We start from the raw sequence: 19,954 nt of genomic DNA on the forward strand, positions 1-19,954 counted from the left end.
TGAGCCAATCACAGGCAAAACCCACAACACAACACAAGGGTTTCTAGGGACACAAAAGTGACGGACCCAGCTACAGACTGAAGCTAACAGTGCATGTTTGCAAAAATATAGGAATCAGGTGACACTGATGTGACAAACCCAACTTATTACGTCGTCACAACTTCTAGTCGAGAAGCATCGACCAAAAATGCGCCCCCACTGTCTGTCAATTTTTTTTTGTGTCCCTGGAAAAACTTTTTGTTGTGAGTTTAGCGGCGCATGTGTTGACGAATTGATGTTTTGCTGAATTCAGGGCACATTTGTGTATCTGCAGGTGTTTTAAGTTGCAGTGTGGCGAGCTCTCGGGTCCAAGGATGTTCTGCTGCAAAGAAGGGCTAAATCCTGAAGCAGATAAACTGATCCCAAAAAACATCCATCCGACTGCAGATGTTGAGCTAAAAATCACCATTCTCACATTTGCAACGCCAATCTGAAAGTTTTGAACCTACTCACCATCCGTCTTTTTTTCTGTCATGGATGTGGATATTTATTCATGACTTCAGAAAGAGCACGACTGTTTGGCCTGTTCAGAGTGAGCCAGCTTCATGATACCAGAGGACCTGAGTCAACCCAGAACACATCTGTCTTCATGACAGACCCCGGACAGATGTTTAAGTCTCCTCTGAAGCCTCCTCATCTAGTGGAGGAGTTGTAACACTTTACATCACAGCTCTGTCTGGACACTATTATTGCATCCAACAGCACCTCACTGTATTAAACAACTGAAATATGCTGTTATGGTGTAAATGTAGGAGCAGACAGAGAGGCACATTAACAGATGGAAAACCACCAGTGGGGATTATAGACTAAGATTTTCTCAACGTATTTACACCCGACCAAAAGGAAAATCTTCGTCACATCATCGACTGATTGACAAACGTTTCGTCCCCTGCCTCGCCGTCTACCGGCGCTGCTGCGACAACATGACCTTGTTGATGAAGTTGACGATGGCGGCGGCGGGCTGCTCGGGGTCCAGCTCGGCGAACATGTGGCAGACGTTCTCGGCCAAGCTGCCCGGCTTCTTGGCTACGAAACCAAACACCCTGAGAGCGGAGAAGAGGATGTGACAAGAGTTACTGAGCCTGACGGGAAGTGAAAGGTGGGCTGAGTCTGCCAGGTTAGTAGGTTGTACTGTCTCTCTGTAGCAGGGTCAACTACAATGAGGGGATTAGTGATGTTTAATATGTAGGACTGGGTTTCATTATTGAATCATAGTTGCTGGGATGATTGTTGCCAAGGCTCACACACACACACACACACACCCTCATGCCATGCAGAGGCTTGAATTTTAACAACAGCTGAAACTACACACCCTGGTCAAACACACACACACACACACACACACACACACACACACACACACACACACACACACACACACACACACACACACACACACACACACACACACCCCTTCTGGGACGGCAAACACAGAGAACTTACTTAGTGGTGGTGTTGTCTAAGTTAGTCCACCTATGGCAGAGAGGGAGAGAGAGCGCGCATTCAGACATCCACACTCAGGCAGAGCTGCCAAACAAGCTGATGCAGCTGCAGCTGCCGCCAAACGTGCACGCATAACACACAATGAACCCGACTCTCGTGCACACGCGCACACATTCACAGGCAAACGAATGCACTCACAAACAACAGACAGATTGGGGTTCATGCGAAGGGCTCGCAGCAGCGAGTGCAGTGGATGATTATGGGTGTAGTGGTGACTGATGTGTCTAATGATTGGAGGTTAGTTGAGTTAAGACTCGCGGAGGCTTTGAAGTTCTCACCTCCTGTCCTTTGGGTCCACGCTGCTGAAGGTGACGCTGTTCACTGGGTAATGTCTCCTGAAGAAAACCCTAGAAGAAGAAAGAGCCCAAACACAGCAGTCAATCACTGCCAACTGGGTAATAGTGCAGCACATGAGCCTGGATGTGAAACTTCCTCCAGTGGTTCTATAAACCAGGAAGTTTATTTTCAGATGTGACCTCTGGGACAGGGCAGAGTCGGGCTTGACTCATCAATCATCTGATCTGATCCTCAGACGGATCGCTATCAGCATCTGTGTTCATCCAGTTTGTAGTTCTGTCATTGTTACAGGTTTGTTCCATACAGAACTTTTAGGACTGATAGTGAAAATCAATTAAAAGCTTTTTTTCTTGTTAGACAGTCAAATGTTGAGCCTGCGGTACATATTTGTCATATGTGACAGAGTAATTTGAGGAATCATTGAAAAGTTTGTATGGGTTCTTGTAATGAGTCAGTGCAGAACCAAAATAGCATGTTAGCTGATGGCTAGAAGGTTTGCTAATGTTCTAGGCTAGTAGAAATTGACAATGTTTTTAAACGAGCTGTAGCTACATTAACACCTGAAAACAGTGGATCATCCTGCAGTCCATATGGTCACATGACCACAGCAGAAAATTCTTTGGCAAAGACAGAAGTGAAAAAGAGGGAAAATGCATCACTGGGGTCAGTGACCTCTCAGGGTCACCAGAGGTCAGATACAAATTGCCTCCACATCTGAAATAAAGTATTTGAGTATGCACCCTTTAGTCCCATCATAAGGTCAGTAGATGATCATATGAGGAACAAATTGTTTGAACTGGAGAATAAAATTGAAAATTAAAAAAAAATCTATGTGGAAGTGTCCACTTACCTGCGCTGGCTGTCGGTGAGCGTGATGCCCTGAGACGTCACTTTGAACTGTACGACGGTGGCGGCAGGACGTGGGCTGCGACTCAGGGTGGCGTCCGTTGCCTTGGCGATGGCCTGGGGGCCGGTCAGAGACTCTGTTTCCACGGAGTTCAGGTAGAGGACGTTACAGGCTGAGGGTAGAAGACAGGTGGACAGGGTGACTGATGAGCTGACAACACAATCACACCTAAACACACTGCACATGAATGGCTGCGTTTTGTATTTGACTTGATGACATTTAGACATTTATATGAGCGGTAATAGTTGTAGAAGTAGTAGATGTTATCATGTTGTATGGCTTAGTGTTCAATGACTTGATCTTTTCTGCTGAATGTTAAAATAATAAACTTCATCTCTGACACATATGAGAAACATGAGTGTGTGTGTGAGGAGATGTAGAGAACTCACCTGCTCCTTGTTTGAGCAGGTCGGCAGCTGTGCTGATGTTACTCACTGGTTGAACCTCCTGCACATCTCCAGTCAGATCTGACATCACAGACACAAAGAAAGTCAGCGCATGATTTCACTTCCTGTGATCAATCAACTTGTGTGTTTTTTTTAATTTTTTGTTTTTTTTTAATTTAAACAGAAATACAAACAAAAGTCTCAAATAATTCGTAGATGGACACAAAAAATGTGAACATTATAGATTTTCCACTGTTTGTGTGGCTTTAAATGAGATATTTGAGGATTTGGGAAAAATAAGTTTGTCACTTTGGATTTAATGAAACAGTTACAGAGAAATAATTCATTGACAAATGTATTGGCAAATTAAGCAAAAAGAAAAAATTAATCTTTCAAAAGACTCGACAGCACCAACCTTTTTCTGGGATCTTCAGAGCACAGGGCAAAGAGATGGGTGTGATGGAGTGCTGGTAGACCAACGCTGACAGACTCCCTGTGGATCAGAGATAACAGCACTAATTCCTTACATTCCCAAACATTAACAACATGTTGACAAACACAACTCTCTGTCCTGAGAAATATGGATATTTTATCACAGCCATGAACAGTGAAAGCTAAAACTGACCAAAGTAGGGCTCGTTCTGACATCCTTTAATCTTCACTCCCCGGGGGCCTGTTTCTATCAGGAAGTGTCGGACCAGCTGCTCCAGAGGGTCGCTCACTGCAACAACAGACACCGACTGTCAACAAACTGCAAACATCATTGTGAACCGAGGACAAAGCAGCTGCTGAGTGAGTCAAATGCCACATAAAATACCTTGAATGGCTGCACTGTGATGTTGTTGCTGAACACAAGAAGCAAAGATGAATTGAGATATTGATGTAAACAAATCAAAAACAGCTTTACCTTTGCTGCTGTGGTTGTTGACGTTGACAGGGGGCGTGGCCACCTTCAGGGCCAAGCCGTAGGCCCCCTGGAACGAGTTACTGTCCCTGATCAGGAAGGTTCCTGGTTCCCTCTCCTTGAGAGCTGCGATGGCTGCAGACCAACACAAACAAGATGACAGGAAGTTTTATTTTCTGAAATTCTCAATAGAACTAAATATTAAATCGTAGCAAATTTATGACGGTGTATCAGAGCCATTGTAGATTTAAAAAACTATAGGGGGTCAGGGTTTGTGTTCAAAACTCAGACTTATCAAATCTATGATCAAATTTGTGAGGAAAAATACACAAATTTGCAATAAAAACTAAAAATGTTGAGAATAAAAAAAAAAAACCCAATTTGCCACAAAAACCCTAAAAAAATCAGTTCAGTTTTTTTTTCTCGCAAGGTTACAAGGGCACAGCCACCATAATGATCTGGTGAATCTGGGCTAAAAAAAGAAGAAGTATTCCACCTGAAAAGTAGTGCAGATGCGTTTCCTTTTTGAATTAGTTTTTTTTTTCTCCAAAAATTGAGACTTTATCTTTAACAGCAGAGAATATATAAGTACTTTCCTCATTAGTTTTGCGATTTTAACATGAAAAATTCTAAATTTAAACAGAAATTCCACCCTCCTCACTTCCAGCAATATGTTCTTTTTACCTGTGATGGCCCTGATACACCTTTGAACGAATTGGACCTTTTGGTGATCTTCGGATACAGATAAACAACATCTAAGAGCTTTCACACCGACCTTGCTCTCTGGAGATGCCTGGCTTGTACCAGAACCTCGAACTGTCCTGGACAAACTTCACACCGACCCTGTTCCCATTCTCGTTCTCCACGGAGGCCACTCCGTCGCTCTGGCCTGTAGGGGGGGCAATTTCCCCCACGGTGGGAGAGAATGTGACGTGGTGCTGATGCTGGGTGGTGCTGGTGGTGGAGGAGGGAGGCATGTGGCCCATGGCCGGCCTCAGAGTTCCCGGCCCTTCGGTGGGTGAACCCGACTGGACGGGCGGGTGGCGCTTCTCCGGCAGAGGGGGTTGCGGGTGGGGGAGGGGGATGGAGATGGTGGAGTAGTTGGAGAAGGAGGACGGGTGAAGCTGAGGGGTGTGGGCCGAGTAGCACAGCCTCTTGTTGGTGTCCTGAGCAGCGCTGCTGTGCTCCGTGGCTGGGAAGTGGTGATGCGGGGGTCCGTGCTGCTGGACGTTGTTGGGGTGCTGGGGGTCGGACCCACCCAACATCAACCTTCTACCCAGGGTGGCGAAGCCGGGCACCGGGACGTCGGACACGGGGGAGCCCTCCATGCTGCTGGGTGCAGGCTGGGGGGAGGATGGCGGAGCTGCGGTGGGAGATGCAGGAGCCTGGCCGTTGGAGGTGCCGACGGGTTTTGGGGCTTCGGGGTGGGCTTCCCTGGTCGGAGAAGATCCGTTGACCTCCGGTGCGATCGGTCCTGCGGCTTGGACCTGGGTCTGGCTCTGAGGCTGGGGCACGGCCTGTGTCACAGCGGGCGGCAGAGCAGCAGCTTGTGAGGGATGGGGGGCGGGTTGGGGGTGAGTATCTGGTGCGGGTGAAGCGTGTACAGGGGAGGAGGGAGCCTGGTAGTGTCCCTGGTTTGGTGTGGCGGGCATCACGGAGTCGAAGGAAGCAGCTGAGGGTGTTGAAGGGGACGGGTCTGTCGGTGCAGTGCAGTGGTTGTGGGGATCTGTTTGTGCGGGTGTGGTTGTGTGCGACTGTGTGTCCTTGGTGGACGACGGCTCTGCGCTGCTCTTTTGGCTCTCTGAAGATTCCTGGACGGTGTTGTCGACCCGACAGTGTCTGTCCTGTGGCTGTGGCGCCTCATAGTCACTGCTCAGGATGTCCGTGGTTCGGATCTCATACTCCCTCCCTCCTGGACTGGGGCTGAAATGACCAGATAAGAGTCTTACTGTCACAGAGCTAGAGAACCAACTCAATTTCTACTCTAACCTACTCTCTGAACCTGTTTTTTTTTATTTCAATTTTTTTTTTTTTTTTAAGGTCTTTAAAATATTATCCCATGTCCTTTTTGGTCATAAATCAGGTCTATGTTCCATGTCAATACTGTCAAAGCATCAAAAACCCTCCAGAGAAATGTACACAGCCTTCAGAAGCTGAGTCTTGAAACGAGCCGACAGGACTGTAACTTTGTCACAACAAAGCAGCTGCCATGACCGTATGGCTCGCCCACTAGGGCCCACCATCCAGCCTTGTAAATTTGGTTTCTCCCAGTGTTTACCTGTAATCTGCTATATTTGTCACTTATTTATGTCACTGAGATGATTTTTGGTTCTTAGGTTAAAGCCATAAATATATAGTCTAATACAGGGATGCCAAACATGCGGCCCACGGGCCAAAATTGGCCCGCCAGAGGGTCCAATTTGGCCAGTGGGATGAATTTGCCAAGTGTGAAAATCACATAGAAGCCAGAACAGGCATAATATTGTTGAAATTGCCAGTATTTTTCTCAAGAACATTCCGGTTGCTCATTAACATGTTTTGTAAAACAGATTCATTTGCACTAAAACAACGTGAATATTTGAGTTCTCATTATTTATAGGTTATTATGCTATTACTTTACTGGTCCGGCATCACTTGAGATCAAATTGCTCTGGATGTGGCCCCTAAACTAAATGAGTTTGATCAACACGATGTTTTGCATTTTTGAGCTGGAGTGAGCAAAATTATGAAGTTCCTTGAGGAAAATTGAGAGACAGGCTCTGTCTGTGTTGTCTGATGCTGGAGTTGTGGTTCTGCAGCGAGTTCCACTTGGAGAGAGACGGTGTTTTCTCTGACAAAGCTCAGGTGAAGCTACTGCAGCAGAGCAGAAGGCTCAGGGCTGCTAGCTGCACTAGCTGTCTCTGATGCTAACGAGTGCTAGCACGTCTCTCTCTCTCTCTCTCTCTCTCAGCAGCAGCAGTCAGGAGGACAAAAGAAAGAAATACAGTCTGGAGCGCTGGAGCTGCAGACCGATTCCTGACCGTCACTGACAACTAAAGCCTGGGCTGGTAACAAGTATGAGGACCGTTGTGGGGAGCTAGCTCGATGCTAACTCCGGCTAGTGGTAGTGGTTAGCATCCACCGCTAACACCGTCTTCCCAGCTCGGCTCTCCTGTTTAAAAAACAAAACAAATCATGTGACACCAGAGGCTGGTGTTGGTGACAGCGGGTATCGGCCCAGACTGTATTTCGTTTCCTCTGCGGTCTTGACTGCTGCTGTCAGGGGCAGGAGGCTAGTCTACACAGTTGAGCCCACCCAGTTTGAATGTTTTGTTTACAAACTGCAATGAACAAAACTCCATTTTGCATATTTAATTAGTTTCCTTTATACACACTTGTCCCTACTGATTTAAATCAGTTTAAATTCAGTTTAAATTCAGTTAAACTGAGTTTTACTAAACTGAGATTAATTTTAAATGGTGCAACAGAGCTCTGCTTAATTTTAAACATGGATTAACTCATTTTAAACTGAGTTTTACTAATCTCTGATTAGAGCTAATCTTAGATTAAATTAAACCTTGTTGGTGCAATCCAGCCTAAGGCTGGATTGCACCAACAAGGTTTAACTTTAAAACCAGATTAAATCATGGTTTAAGTTTAAATTCTGTTGCACTAAACTTTAAACCTAGTTCAAAATTAAGACAGATTAGATTTAAACCTCCCTTTAAACCTCAGTTTAATTTTTACTCTAAACTAAGTTTAATTTTAATCCTGTTGCACCAGAACTTTAAACTCCAGTTTAAACTGTGATCTAGGGTTAATTTTAAACTGACAGTGGAGGAGGTTTAATTTTTTCAAGGGCTGCATTTTTGAGGTGGAGTGAGCAAAATTATGAAGTTCCTTGAGGAAAACTCTCTTTTGCTTTGTTTTGTTGCGCACAGAGACGTTTCTGGGCGGAGAGAGACGGTGTTTTCTCTGACGGAGCTCAGGTGAAGCTACTGCAGCAGAGTAGGAGGCTCAGGGCTGCTAGCTGCACTAGCTGTCTCTGATGCTAACGAGTGCTAGCACGTCTCTCTCTCTCAGCAGCAGCAGTCAGGAGGACAAAAGAAAGAAATACAGTCTGAGTGAAGTGCTGGAGCTGCAGACCGATTCCCCACCGTCACTGACAACTAAAGCCTCGACTGGTAACAAGTATGAGGACCGTTGTGGGGAGCTAGCTCGATGCTAAATCCGGCTAGTGGTAGTGGTTAGCATCCACTGCTAACACCGTCTTCCCAGCTCGGCTCTCCTGTTTAAAAAACAAAACAAAAACATGTGACACCAGAGGCTCCGGTGTTGGTGACAGCAGGTATCGGCCCAGACTGTATTTTGTTTCCTCTGCGGTCTTGACTGCTGCTGTCAGGGGCAGGAGGCTAGTCTACACAGTTGAGCCACCCAGCTTGAATGTTTTGTTTACAAACTGCAACTAACAAAACTCCATTTTGCATATTTAATAAGTTCCTTTATACACACTTATGTCCCTACTGATTTAAATCAGTTTAAATTCAGTTAAACTGAGTTTTACTAAACTGAGATTAATTTTAAATGGTGCAACAGAGCTCTGCTTAATTTTAAACATGGATTAACTCATTTTAAACTGAGTTTTACTAATCTCTGATTAGAGCTAATCTTAGATTAAATTAAACCTTGTTGGTGCAATCCAGCCTAAAACGCTAGAAAGGAGTCACAGACAGGACCTGACAGAGGAGTGCTCTTTGTGACAAAACCCTTGTCTACTGATGGAGTGGAGGTGGGATACCTTTCCTGTGTGCGCAGGGGGCTGCTGGTGTGGACGGGAGTGGACGGTCCAGACATGTCAGACGGCGTGGAGCATGCGCCGTGGCCGTCTCTATTGACTCTCTTGAAGGATCCGTGGGTGATGTGATCCCTCCAGCCCACGCTCTCACCAGAACTACGAAGACCATCTGCGAGAGGGAGGGAACAATGGATTTTACTTTTACAATCAATAACATCCATGAACGCAGAATCAGCTGAGGTCAGTGCCTGGCGAGACGAGGTAATATGTGAGTAATGTGTGAGGTATTTGTCTAGTTACGCACAAAGTATCAGTGGGTACTGTTGTTGATTATGGACAATTTATCCACTTGAGTTTTCCCGTTACTAGAAAACACATTTCTCAGCGTCTCTGTTTTAATGAGACTCACCAGTGTGTGAGTCAGAGCCGTATGACTGCTGCGAGTCTGGGAGGTGGTGGTGGTGGTGGTTGTGGTGGTTGTGGTTATGTTCTGCTGGCCCGTTGCTATGGCTGCAGGGTCCCGTCATGGAGGAAGCAGGAGGCAGCGGGGACGTGGACTCGGACTGGTAGCCGGAGGCGTAGCCCCTGCTTTCGGATGGCGAGGGCTGGTACGGCGAGTAGGGGCACACCTGCCGGGGCGTTTGGTAGCCGCTGCTGCTGCTGCTGTACTTCAGGTCCAGGTGAGAGTGAGCGTGAGATCTCGACGCCTCTGGATAAGCCGGGTGACCCGACGGTAGGGGGTCGAATGTGAAGGCCGGGAGATCGTGACCCTGAGGGGCGTAGGCTACGGTGGCCCTCCTGTGCCAGTATTCAGCCTCTCTGTCCCTCTCCCACTGCAGCTCGGCCTCCCTGTCTCGGTCCCAGTGGAGGGACAGCTCTCGGCCTCGCCTGAGGCCGGGATCCCTCTCCCAGTGGAGCTCCGACCCTCGGGGTAGCTCCGTCTCTCTGGCTCTCCTGAGCCCCACCTCCCTCTGCTGGAGCTCCGCCTCCCTGTCCCAGTGGAAACTGTCGCCTCGGTCCAGCCTCAGGCCGTGATAGGCCGCCGAGTCTTCCCTTCTGATGGCGCAGTCTCTGCAAGGGCAGCCCGGGGGCGGCAGGCCGTCCATCAGCATTATGTCGTGGTAGGTCGGGCTGGTGGAGGGTTTGGAGTGGTGCGCGTGGGCGTGGTGGTGGCTGTGAGACGGAGGCGGGTGGTGGTAGGGGCCGTAGTCGTCCTCTCGACAGCAGATGCGACTCTGAGAAGGGAGGGGGTGGTGGTGTGGGGGGTTGTGAGGGTGAGGGGTGAGGTCCGGTGACGGGTACGGGCACATGTGTCGGGAGGAGGGGACGTCGGAGCAGGAGCGGTGCAGGTAGTGCGGCGGGCCACTCTGGCGGTCCCACACCAGGTCCGGAGGGGGCAGGGACTGGTGGGAGTGGGGGCTGTAGTGCTGGCACAGGTCCATGTGTGACGGAGGAGCGGCCGGGTTGGGGCTGGCGGAGGGCGTGGCCCCGTGGTGCCCGTTGGTGCCGGGAGCCCGATCGAGGCAGTAGCCGTTAGGCATGAGGAGGGTGCGGTCGCAGCCGGGCTCGGCGCAGCGCTGGGACCGGTAGCCGTCCCGGCAGGAACACGAGCGGCTGAGTCTCAACATCCCGGTTCGCTCCGAGGGCAAGGAATCTCCGTCGTCCAGGATGGCGGTCTCTCGCTCTCCGTCTCGGTTTCCCTCGATGCCTCCGAGGAGGCGTTCCAGCTCCTCCCTTTCCTGTCTGGTCGGAGGCGGCGGACGAACGGGCTCGTCCTGTCGGTCGGAGTGGACGGATGGCTGGTTCAAATGGATGGAATGGCCGGAGAGGCCGGAGTCGGAGCCTTGAGTGATGAGATGATCGGGCCTATCCTCAGAAAGGCCCACACCTGGACTGCTCCCATTGGTTGAGGTCAGAGAACCAGAGCCGGGCCCTCGGCGCTTCTTTATTTGAGCGTAGAGACTGCCATCTACAGGACCTCTGGTGTGGGCAATGTCTAAAACAAATGAAAAGAAACCAGATCAGCTCATTAGATATGCATAAAGACATATTATCTTCGGTTGTTATTATCCTTTTATTTCTGCTTGACATGAAGTCAGACTTGGAAATTTTGGAGATTTTCCAAATGGTTCGGGTAATAACTGTAAACCTTTTCTATTAAACGTCCCATACTTTATCATGTGTAGGCCCATAGAAAGATATATTTGTTTCAAGAACCACAAAACATCTCAGTGTAGTTTTACATCTCCTTAGAGGTTTCTCTCTGGTGTTTGAGTAACAACAGCCAATCAGAAGAGAGAAGCCTCTGAGCCTTTCAGTGACCTAATAACAGCTTTCTTTACTCAGAGATATCAAATCATGCTTTGCCGTGTCATCACAAAGTTAAAAAAAAAAACCCCTTATGGCTGATTTTAAAGCTCTGTTTCAAGTATACAATACAAGCTGTGTACATTTCTCTATGGACTGAGGTTTTGAGCACATGGGAATCTCTCTTTAAATTATAATTGACCTTTAAGATCAAGCTGATATGGGATTTAAAGGAAACAGCTGTGTTACCCTCCAGACTGTCCTGGTATCGCTGGTTAAAGTTCTCGTAGGAATCCCAGCGAACCACTGGGTCAGCAGTGTTGTAGTCGACGGTGACGGCCGGGTCGTTCTTCTGGTATTCACGACCTGTGGAGAGATGCATTTAATCTGCATTTGTTTCCTTCTTTAAAACCATTTCAGATTTACAGTCGGTTAGTATTTTCCTTATTGGACAAATATAAACTAAATTTACAATCTAGAACTGGCATGAAGAAGCTGAGTGAACCAACCTTTGATCTTCTCAGGTCCAGAGGAGAAGACAAACTCAACTGTAGCATCGGACGGAAAACGTTCATCTGAGGAGAAGAGGGGGAAAAATGCTCAACAAAACATCAAGGGAATAATAATAATAAATACTTTTTCATAAAAACATAAAATCTACATCACAGCCTATAAATACAAATATAATCTCCACATGAGTCCCAGGTTTATGAAAGCATAACATTGCTCCAGTGATGTGGCAAAACCCCAGGAAGGAATCAAAACGTTTTTCTGCTCTAATATATCAAATATACTAATACCTTCCGCAGATGTTTTATAAGTTCCATGAACCAACAATGGTGTGTTTATGTACATTTGTAATGCTTCATTTAGGGTAATGGAATCACGACCACATGGACAACCTCCTTCGCCCTGCAGACGTGCTTCTCAGCTACACATGTGCTGTCATTTCAGGGAAAGTGAAACCGAGGAGGAAATGAAGTAATGAGCATATTCATTATGGACTTAAGGAATACACCAGCGCTCACCAGGCCTCCTCTACTCTCTCGGAGGGATCGTTAGAGACACTCACTCCAACATACAGTACAACTCATTTTCAGGATACTTGCCCTCCAGAGAACTGTTATTATGTCCAGGACGGGGATTATGCTGCTATTATTTAGGGATTTCTTCAGCCACGGTATTATTCAAGTCAAACCACTGTGAATACATTCCCACAATACCAATTTAAAGAGCTGCAATTATATCCATTAGTTGTGTCTGGTGATTCCACAATTAACAAACTGTGCCTGAATGATAATCTGAAAGTGCAAAATGAAACTAAATCCACCTTTAGGGGAGCAATAAACACTAAATTGTTCATGTACATTTTAAGTGAGACTAGACTCACAGTCTTCTTTTTACAAATCAAATCAAGTCAAGTCTTGCTCACTTCAGCAATTTGAGGGCTTTTGCAGCTGAAGCCTTATGTGGTCTGGTATGACCAGTAGCTCATTGTGGCTAATGTTAGCTACATGCACACAGAGTGCGGGTCAGCTCCTCTCTACTTGTGATACTGTTGCACTATGTTTTACATTTTACTGATCTTTCCACTTGTGATGCCATTCTCCCATCATATTAATGATCTTTTGCACTGTTGTTGATTTGTTTTAGCTTTAGCTTGATTTGTTCTATTCTATTTGTGTGTTGTTTTTGTGTTTCATAACATCTGCTCTATGTGCTTTCAATCTCTCCCTAGGGACATATAAAGTTTATTGTACTGAACTAATTTTAATCTCTATAATGACATATTTTGGCTTTTTAGCTGCAAAATGTTCAACACTGCTTACTTGCTAATCCTAAAAGCTGTTTGCTATGGAGTAGAGTCAGTTCATTGGGATTTTACAGATTTTTCTTGGGAAACAGCTGCCTGCTGATTCTGATGCTGCAGTAAAAAAACAAAACAAAATGATGAGCTAAAAGATGTTGTAATACTCCAGAGAGCTGAGAGGAAATGAAGAGTCGGGTGAATCCAGTGCAGACACACAACTGCAGCCATTCCCTGTCCCTTAATGTTTAACAAAATACTCCAGTACCCATGCAGAAAAGATGCAAGACTAAAACATGTGTGGCTTGTTTTCTCTTGCTTAGTTGTCCTCTCTCCAACAAACTCTCTGGAATCTTGTTCCAACCCTCATCTGGCAAAAATCATCCACTGTGTTACTTAACCTCTGATCAGCTAAATAAAATTTACCAGTACAAGCTTCGTCCAGCTCCCCTTTGCCAAACCAGAGCTGAGATCCGTGGATGGTGCACGTGTGGAACTGCAGCCTGAACACGGTGTCTCTGTCGGCGCTCTGGGCTCGTCTGTGGTAGCATTTGACCTGCAGAGGGCGGCAGAGAGGGGAGAGGAGGCACACATCAAACTGCATGTGAGGTAATGAGAGGTTGAAACGGTAAATATAAGGCTTTTTAGTCCCATAATGAGTGTCGCCTCCACAGAACAGACAAATCTTGATTTCTTGTTAACAAAATGTCAAAACCAATTTTCTTTTCAGAAATGAGCCATGGCAGTTTCACCAAACTTTTGCAGCACTACTACTTTGTGAAGTATTCCATAAGTTTATGGAAGCCTTAGTTACTAAGGGACACCACCCATGTCAGGGGGTCCTCCTGTTTGTCATTTCCTTCCCACATGACTCACCATGATGTCACCCTTTAGCAGCAGGGCCGGTTCGATGGTCACACACAGCCGCCTGCCTCCGGTGCCCTGAAGGTCACTGTGGACGACACAGAGCACACAAACAAGACTGTTAGATAAGTAAAAACAAACAAGGCAGAGACAGTATGTGATTAAAAAATGGACAAACCAAACAAACAAACCAGATTATGTTTAAACTTGAGAATCGCCATACTCTAGATTTATTAAGTTGGAAGACACAAATTAAAAGCTGGTCTGAAGTAAAAAAAGACATCCTTTGTGTAATTTTATTCAATCCCGTCTCTTTAATTACTCAACTCTGTCAACTCTGAAACCTCAGCTTGTGAAAGAAAACACCCCAGTGCCAACAAGTGCACGCTGGCTTATCGTATTTCACCCAGAGAGACTCACTATATGCCTGAAGTGTAGACCAACTGCATGGCCTGGTAGATCTTCAAGAAGGGGTAGTAACCTGAAGACAGAGGGAGAGAGAGAAGAGGGAGAAATTAAGACATTACCAACATGGAGATAGAAGAATGTGCTGACAGCCAGCCCACCCGCCTCCGCCTCCTCCTGGACTCGATCATCTGATTAAAGATAAACAGACGAGTGTGCGTGGGAGGAGGAGGGTGAATGTGGCCGTCTATGAGAGCTGCGGTCGGTAATGTGGCTCTGAGTCAGGAGGGAAGCCTGTCAGAGCACCACGCCAACACAAACATCACATTACATATACATTTTATCTGTAAACACGGGCACAGCCGGGGGGGTGGGATGCCTCCATTCCCTGAACTGCATCTTAGTATGAAAAAGACACTGTGCTCTTAGTAAAAAGAACATGTTTTCTTTTAAGACGTCATCTTGACGTAATTTTCTGATGAGGAGTAGAGCTGGTGACACATACGCATGACGCATATGTTACCAATTCTACAGGCAGCAGGAAAATCCCTAAGTTATAAATAATTTGCATCTGGATGTGCTGATATTTTGCATGTAAAATGATTATATGATAATCAGATTATGAGTGAAATATCGCAGCATTTGTAGAAATCAATAACAGTGAAGTGGCAGTAATTTACCTCATATTAAAACAAGGTTTCTACCTGATGCACAGCGATTTGTAGCAGCAAAACATTGGTGCAAAGCTCAAACTGGTAGATGTTGAGCTGTCAAATTGTTACTGTGAGGTTGCCGTTTTGTGCTCACTAAAATATCAAAGCAGCCGGATCAACTGCAGTGTGAAGATCGAGCAAGAACCAAACAAGGGAACTGGGATGTAGATAGGATTTTCAGGAACAAACAGATGTATGACACACACACCTCCTTCACCCTGGAAGTTCGGGAGCGATGGGATGAGAACTTGGTGGAGGAAGAGAGGGCTGCTGTTCATCTTGATGGCCCCGGACAGAAGGCCCCCGAAGTAATAGATATACCTGAGAGACGGAGGGAGAAACAGTGAGAGAGATCTTCAGGATAAAACATGAGAGATAAAAATGGAAAATAAGAATACCAGATGTAGACTGAGCTTAAGAACAAACCTTTTTTTAAAAGAAAGAAGAAAAATGCAAACGCACATCTGTCCGCTAAGAAAAATGTTCTGGAGCTCAGTCTAAATATTTCACTTTTCCTAAACTCTGTCCATTGGGTATGGAAATATTTCTTGTCTCTGTCACATTTGAAATTGATTCAGGAAAGTTCTTGAGTGCCTCGTCATTTTCTTGACACTAGTTTGCTGCCATAAATCTCTGTGTGCGATTACTGTAGGTCTGAATGTTCAAGTCTAACATTTTTTAGATTTAGAAGAACTATCAAAAAACAAACAACAAAATTACATTTCTATAAGATGCTACATCCAGCAGGTGGTTAGCTTTGGTTAGACAATGTGATTATCCACCTCTAATGTTTACTAAATTATATAAATTATAGCTATTTAATCCACATAAAAGTGAACAATCAACAAAGGAAGTGATTACAGATGAGGAAATCCACACCACTCTAAGGTATGTTTCTGAACATGTAGTCAGCAATTAACTTAAATACATGTTAGAGTTAAGTGTTAAACATATGAACACATTTTAGGCTAAACCAACACTCACAGCCAAGCCCAGTGCTTGAACTCCAACTCATTGTGTCTTGTATCATAGCCTGAATAGCTTCTTATGTAGCTCTTGGTAATAGAATAATAATGTCAGACCATTGATTTTCCTATTATCTTTGGTAATTGCCTTGTGTAGCATCCATGCTAGTCTGCGTCAATGTTTTTTTTTGTTTTTTTTACAGTGCAATAAAAAGAGGATGGGTCATTTATAATACTTTTTGTTCTATGGACTATTTCCATAGCAGACCTTTTGGCTTGTCTTAGTATGAAAAGAACACTTACATATAACATTGACAATGAATATTATGTTCTATTCAAGTTATGTCAGTGTGACAGTGAGTCAGCATAAACACCATGACCCTGAAACTGAACTAAATGGATTTCAGTCGACATTAGTTTTGTTCCGTCTGTCACATGCCAAAATGTCGTCTGTGAAAAGAGACTAAGCACGAGGTTAAAAATAAATCAGACCCAGCAGTTGGACATATGAGGAGCTCCGAGGTAAAAGCTGTTTTCCCTTTCATTCCCCTTAAATAGGATGCAGGGGGGATGCGTTTAATAACTCCAGCTAGGATGTGGGATATCCTCGACCACCACTGCACCTCCCCTCCATCCAAATTTCCCCTCAGATCACCTCGTGGCCTCTACCTGTTTTGGGATGGCTGGAGGGAAGGGGACACCTTATCTTCACAGAACTTCCTCATGGCCAGAGTACTGAGAGCCTGATCCGCTCTGCAAAATAAATGCACACACACACAGAGACGCTTTCAGCCAACAGTTTCCACCATGGGACTTGCACCAGACTCTCTAGATGCCAGAAAGTACATGGAGAGGATACAGCTGGCACTGGCCACAGGATGAAACCAGTTTCCACTGTTCCTATGTGTAATCCACGGGGCTTAATTAATCAAACGACTTATCAACAGAGTCTGAATGGAAATCGTTTTGCTGCATATACATTACTTGAATTAGAACACATTCAGACGCTGGTGTAATAAGTTTTTAAACATATTTGGCACGCACATTTTGAGTAGTCAAATATAAATCCAATATGTTTTTGCACGTCAGTTTAATAATCTTTAATGCGTTCCATGTGTGGATATTCTGATGAACAAGAAAATGTCAGATTGTGGGTTTGGATGCCTCACACACACACACACACACACACACACACACACACACACACACATACTCACCCTGCAGAGATCTTGCTGTAGTGCATGTAGGCTGCAATAATGACGCCTGTTTTCCCTTTGTTGCCCTGTTGGAGGTAGAGGGAACAACAAGAACATAATCATCATATGCTGATTGCATCCTCGGGCATTGTGGTTTTACATTAAGACATCTGATTTCCACAATCTCAAAGACCTGGCAGTCTTTACTGGAGGGTTTTTTTTAAAGAGACAGTTCAATAGAGATGAGATCAAGCAGTATGAGTTCAAATTAAAAAGCTCCCTGGTGTTTTTTTCACACCAGGCGGTCTGTAGTATCTGACACATTCTTCAGACATTCCTCCTTCAAATTCCTAATGTGACCCCCCCCTCCCTCCCTTCAAGATATCAGTAAGAAGGCTGCACCTACACACCCGAGTACAAATTAAAGCTTGTTTCGCTCAGTCTATCTCTCAATGACAGATTCTTCATTGACAAAAACTTGTTTATTCCCCAACCCTGGCGTGATCTGCAGCTGGGAACAGAAGAGCCTGTAGCTGGAATGTTGTGGAAAGTCAGCAGACCTCAGAAGTAGTCTGGTTTTAGTATTTAAACTCTCCTGACCAAAACCAATAAATAAAACATCCAGACAAGCCGTGGGAGCTCGGTTGCCCCTCAGTGTTGGTCGGTCACTGTTTGGTAGCGGTGGAAACGTTCAAATTGCAGCCGCTTTCCTGAACCGACGGCATTAATGAGTCTCTAAATGACGCGTGTCAGTGTGGAAGTTAAACGTTTTCGTTGAGAGAGTCTGATCCAAATCGAATTGGCTAATTTTGTGGCAAAGGTGGAAACATTTTATTGAATTATAGTATGCACTCTGCAATTTTGGTTTTTGGAAAGTTATGTTTTAACTGCTTTATCTTTATATATTGCATTTTATACCAGAAATACTCCATGGAAATGTGTATTGCTGCTTACACATGTAAATGCTTGCACATGGTTACTAGAATTATCATTACAGTTTTTACAAAATAGCAATTAAAGCATGTGAGCATGCATGTGAGTATTTCTACAATATTGTTTTAACTGAAGTATTTAGGGTGTTTTATACTTCTACTGCCCTACATCCCAGAAAGAAATATTGTATTCACTCCAATTTCACATTGATTTTGCTACTTTCCAGACTTTCTCAAATCTGAAACACATGACTGATAGACAGACATATGGATATGATCCACTGTTAAAACACAGTATGGATAATTCACCTGTTACAACTTCCTCAATGTCAGAATCATAGACATGTTACTGAGAAGCAAGTTTGTTGGTTTCTTTAAAATCAGGCACCACAATACTGATCCTTTTTTGTCTACTGTGTCCTCCTGTCTTTGACTTTATATTGAATACGAACATGATACTTTAACCCTTGTGTTATGTTCACATTTTGGACCCTTTGGAACTGTTCGGGTCAAATTGACCCGGAACATTATTGTTGGTTTTAAAATAAATATAGAACTAAATATTTACATAAAAAAACTCCAACATATATTTTCTTTATCTCAGTTCCAAACAATATAGATAACATACATGAATCATGTTTGCAATTAATCTCTGCTAGATCACATTTAACAATGGAAGTGTCATTCGTTTTTTGTGATAAAGTTATAATGTATGTAAAAAATCCACTATAGTAAAGCCTTGGATAGCATAAATCATGTTTATCTATGAAAAATAATGTGTCTGTGCGTGTGTGTGTCTGTGTCCACTGTCCATGTGTGTGTCTCTGTGTGTGTGTGTTTGTGTGTCTGTGTGTGGCTATGTCCATGTAAGTTTGTGTGTGTCTGTGTCTGTGCGTGTGTGTGTCTGTGTCCATGTAAGTTTGTGTGTGTCTGTGTCCATATGTGTGTCTCTGTGTGTGCGTGTTTGTGTGTCTGTGTCCATGTCTCTGTGTGTGCGTGTGTTTGTGTGTGTCTCTGTGTGTTTGTGTGTGCGTGTTTGTGTGTGTCTGTGTCCATGTAAGTGTGTGTGTGTGTGTGTCCCTGTGTGTGCTTGCGTGTGTTTGTGTGTCTGTGTCCATGTAAGTGTTTGTGTCTCTGTGTGTCTGTGCGTGCGTTTGTGTGTGCGTGCGTGTGTGTCTGTGTCCATGTAAGTGTGTGTGTGTGTGTGTCTCTGTGTGTGTTTGTGTGTCTGTGTCCATGTAAGTGTGTGTGTGTCTCTGTGTGTTTGTGTGTGCGTGTTTGTGTGTGTCTGTGTCCATGTAAGTGTGTGTGTGTGTGTGTGTGTGTGTGTGTGTGTGTGTGTGTGTGTGTGTGTGTGTCTGCCTGTCTGTCAGTCAATGTATTTCATCCGGGTCAAATTGACCCGAACATCCTATGAAGGACATAAATGCGTAGGGGTATTGTAGCATATCATGTCAATATTTTTTTTTTCTTTCACACGTTCTTCACATAAAATAAGCCAAGGCCATGGATTTTCAGGTCGAAAAGTCGTATCCTTGTATATTTTTTTTTTAGTAAAAATTTGAAACGGGTCAATTTGACCCGAACACCACATAAGGGTTAAGATAAAATATGTATATACTGTATATATTATTATTATTTATTTTTTTCAATTGTTATTTTACACTCGTCACTATTAAGTGCATCAGTAAAAAGTAGCCTTAGCACTAACATTTGCTTCGACCTCTCTATAATAACACCAGCTCAGTTTAGAGCCTGGGAAACAGTTGGACATCCGTCTGAAAAACCCTGCTGGCCCCCTGAACTCTGACCTTGCAGTGGAGGACCACCACGTGCTGAGGGTCGGAGGTCAACCACGTCTCCATGGCCTTACATATGGCACAGATCTTATCCAGCGGTGGGGCGTGGAGGTCAGGCCAGCCAAAGTCATGAACCTGGAGGTGGATGGAGACGGA

General features: G+C 44.9%; 1 protein-coding gene across 9 annotated transcripts in view; it reads right to left on the reverse strand.

The window, feature by feature from the left end:
- Positions 1 to 445: 445 nt before the first annotated feature.
- The window catches only part of tns2a (tensin 2a), a 51,759-nt gene continuing 32,250 nt past the window's right edge, over positions 446 to 19,954 (reverse strand). For 8 of the 9 annotated variants that reach the window (XM_085781137.1, XM_085781136.1, XM_085781138.1 and 5 more), the window contains 19 exons: positions 19,811 to 19,933; positions 17,089 to 17,153; positions 16,541 to 16,624; positions 15,115 to 15,227; positions 14,209 to 14,269; positions 13,801 to 13,876; positions 13,351 to 13,480; positions 11,627 to 11,692; positions 11,367 to 11,483; positions 9,220 to 10,806; positions 8,814 to 8,979; positions 4,812 to 5,959; positions 4,040 to 4,171; positions 3,758 to 3,853; positions 3,548 to 3,625; positions 3,136 to 3,213; positions 2,690 to 2,858; positions 1,821 to 1,889; positions 446 to 1,082 (listed from right to left, as the gene is read on the reverse strand). In XM_085781137.1, the coding sequence (XP_085637263.1) occupies positions 941 to 1,082; positions 1,821 to 1,889; positions 2,690 to 2,858; positions 3,136 to 3,213; positions 3,548 to 3,625; positions 3,758 to 3,853; positions 4,040 to 4,171; positions 4,812 to 5,959; positions 8,814 to 8,979; positions 9,220 to 10,806; positions 11,367 to 11,483; positions 11,627 to 11,692; positions 13,351 to 13,480; positions 13,801 to 13,876; positions 14,209 to 14,269; positions 15,115 to 15,227; positions 16,541 to 16,624; positions 17,089 to 17,153; positions 19,811 to 19,933 (4,500 nt within the window). In that variant the 3' untranslated portion in view covers positions 446 to 940. Of the gene's footprint in view, positions 1,083 to 1,482; positions 1,513 to 1,820; positions 1,890 to 2,689; positions 2,859 to 3,135; positions 3,214 to 3,547; positions 3,626 to 3,757; positions 3,854 to 4,039; positions 4,172 to 4,811; positions 5,960 to 8,813; positions 8,980 to 9,219; positions 10,807 to 11,366; positions 11,484 to 11,626; positions 11,693 to 13,350; positions 13,481 to 13,800; positions 13,877 to 14,208; positions 14,270 to 15,114; positions 15,228 to 16,540; positions 16,625 to 17,088; positions 17,154 to 19,810; positions 19,934 to 19,954 lie in introns of all 9 variants that reach the window. The other variant, XM_085781144.1, reaches the window with a different exon arrangement.

The sequence above is a fragment of the Trachurus japonicus genome, chromosome 7 (assembly GCF_045865225.1).
Source record: "Trachurus japonicus isolate A0001 chromosome 7, Traja_1.0".
Classification (NCBI taxonomy): Eukaryota; Metazoa; Chordata; class Actinopteri; order Carangiformes; family Carangidae; genus Trachurus; species Trachurus japonicus.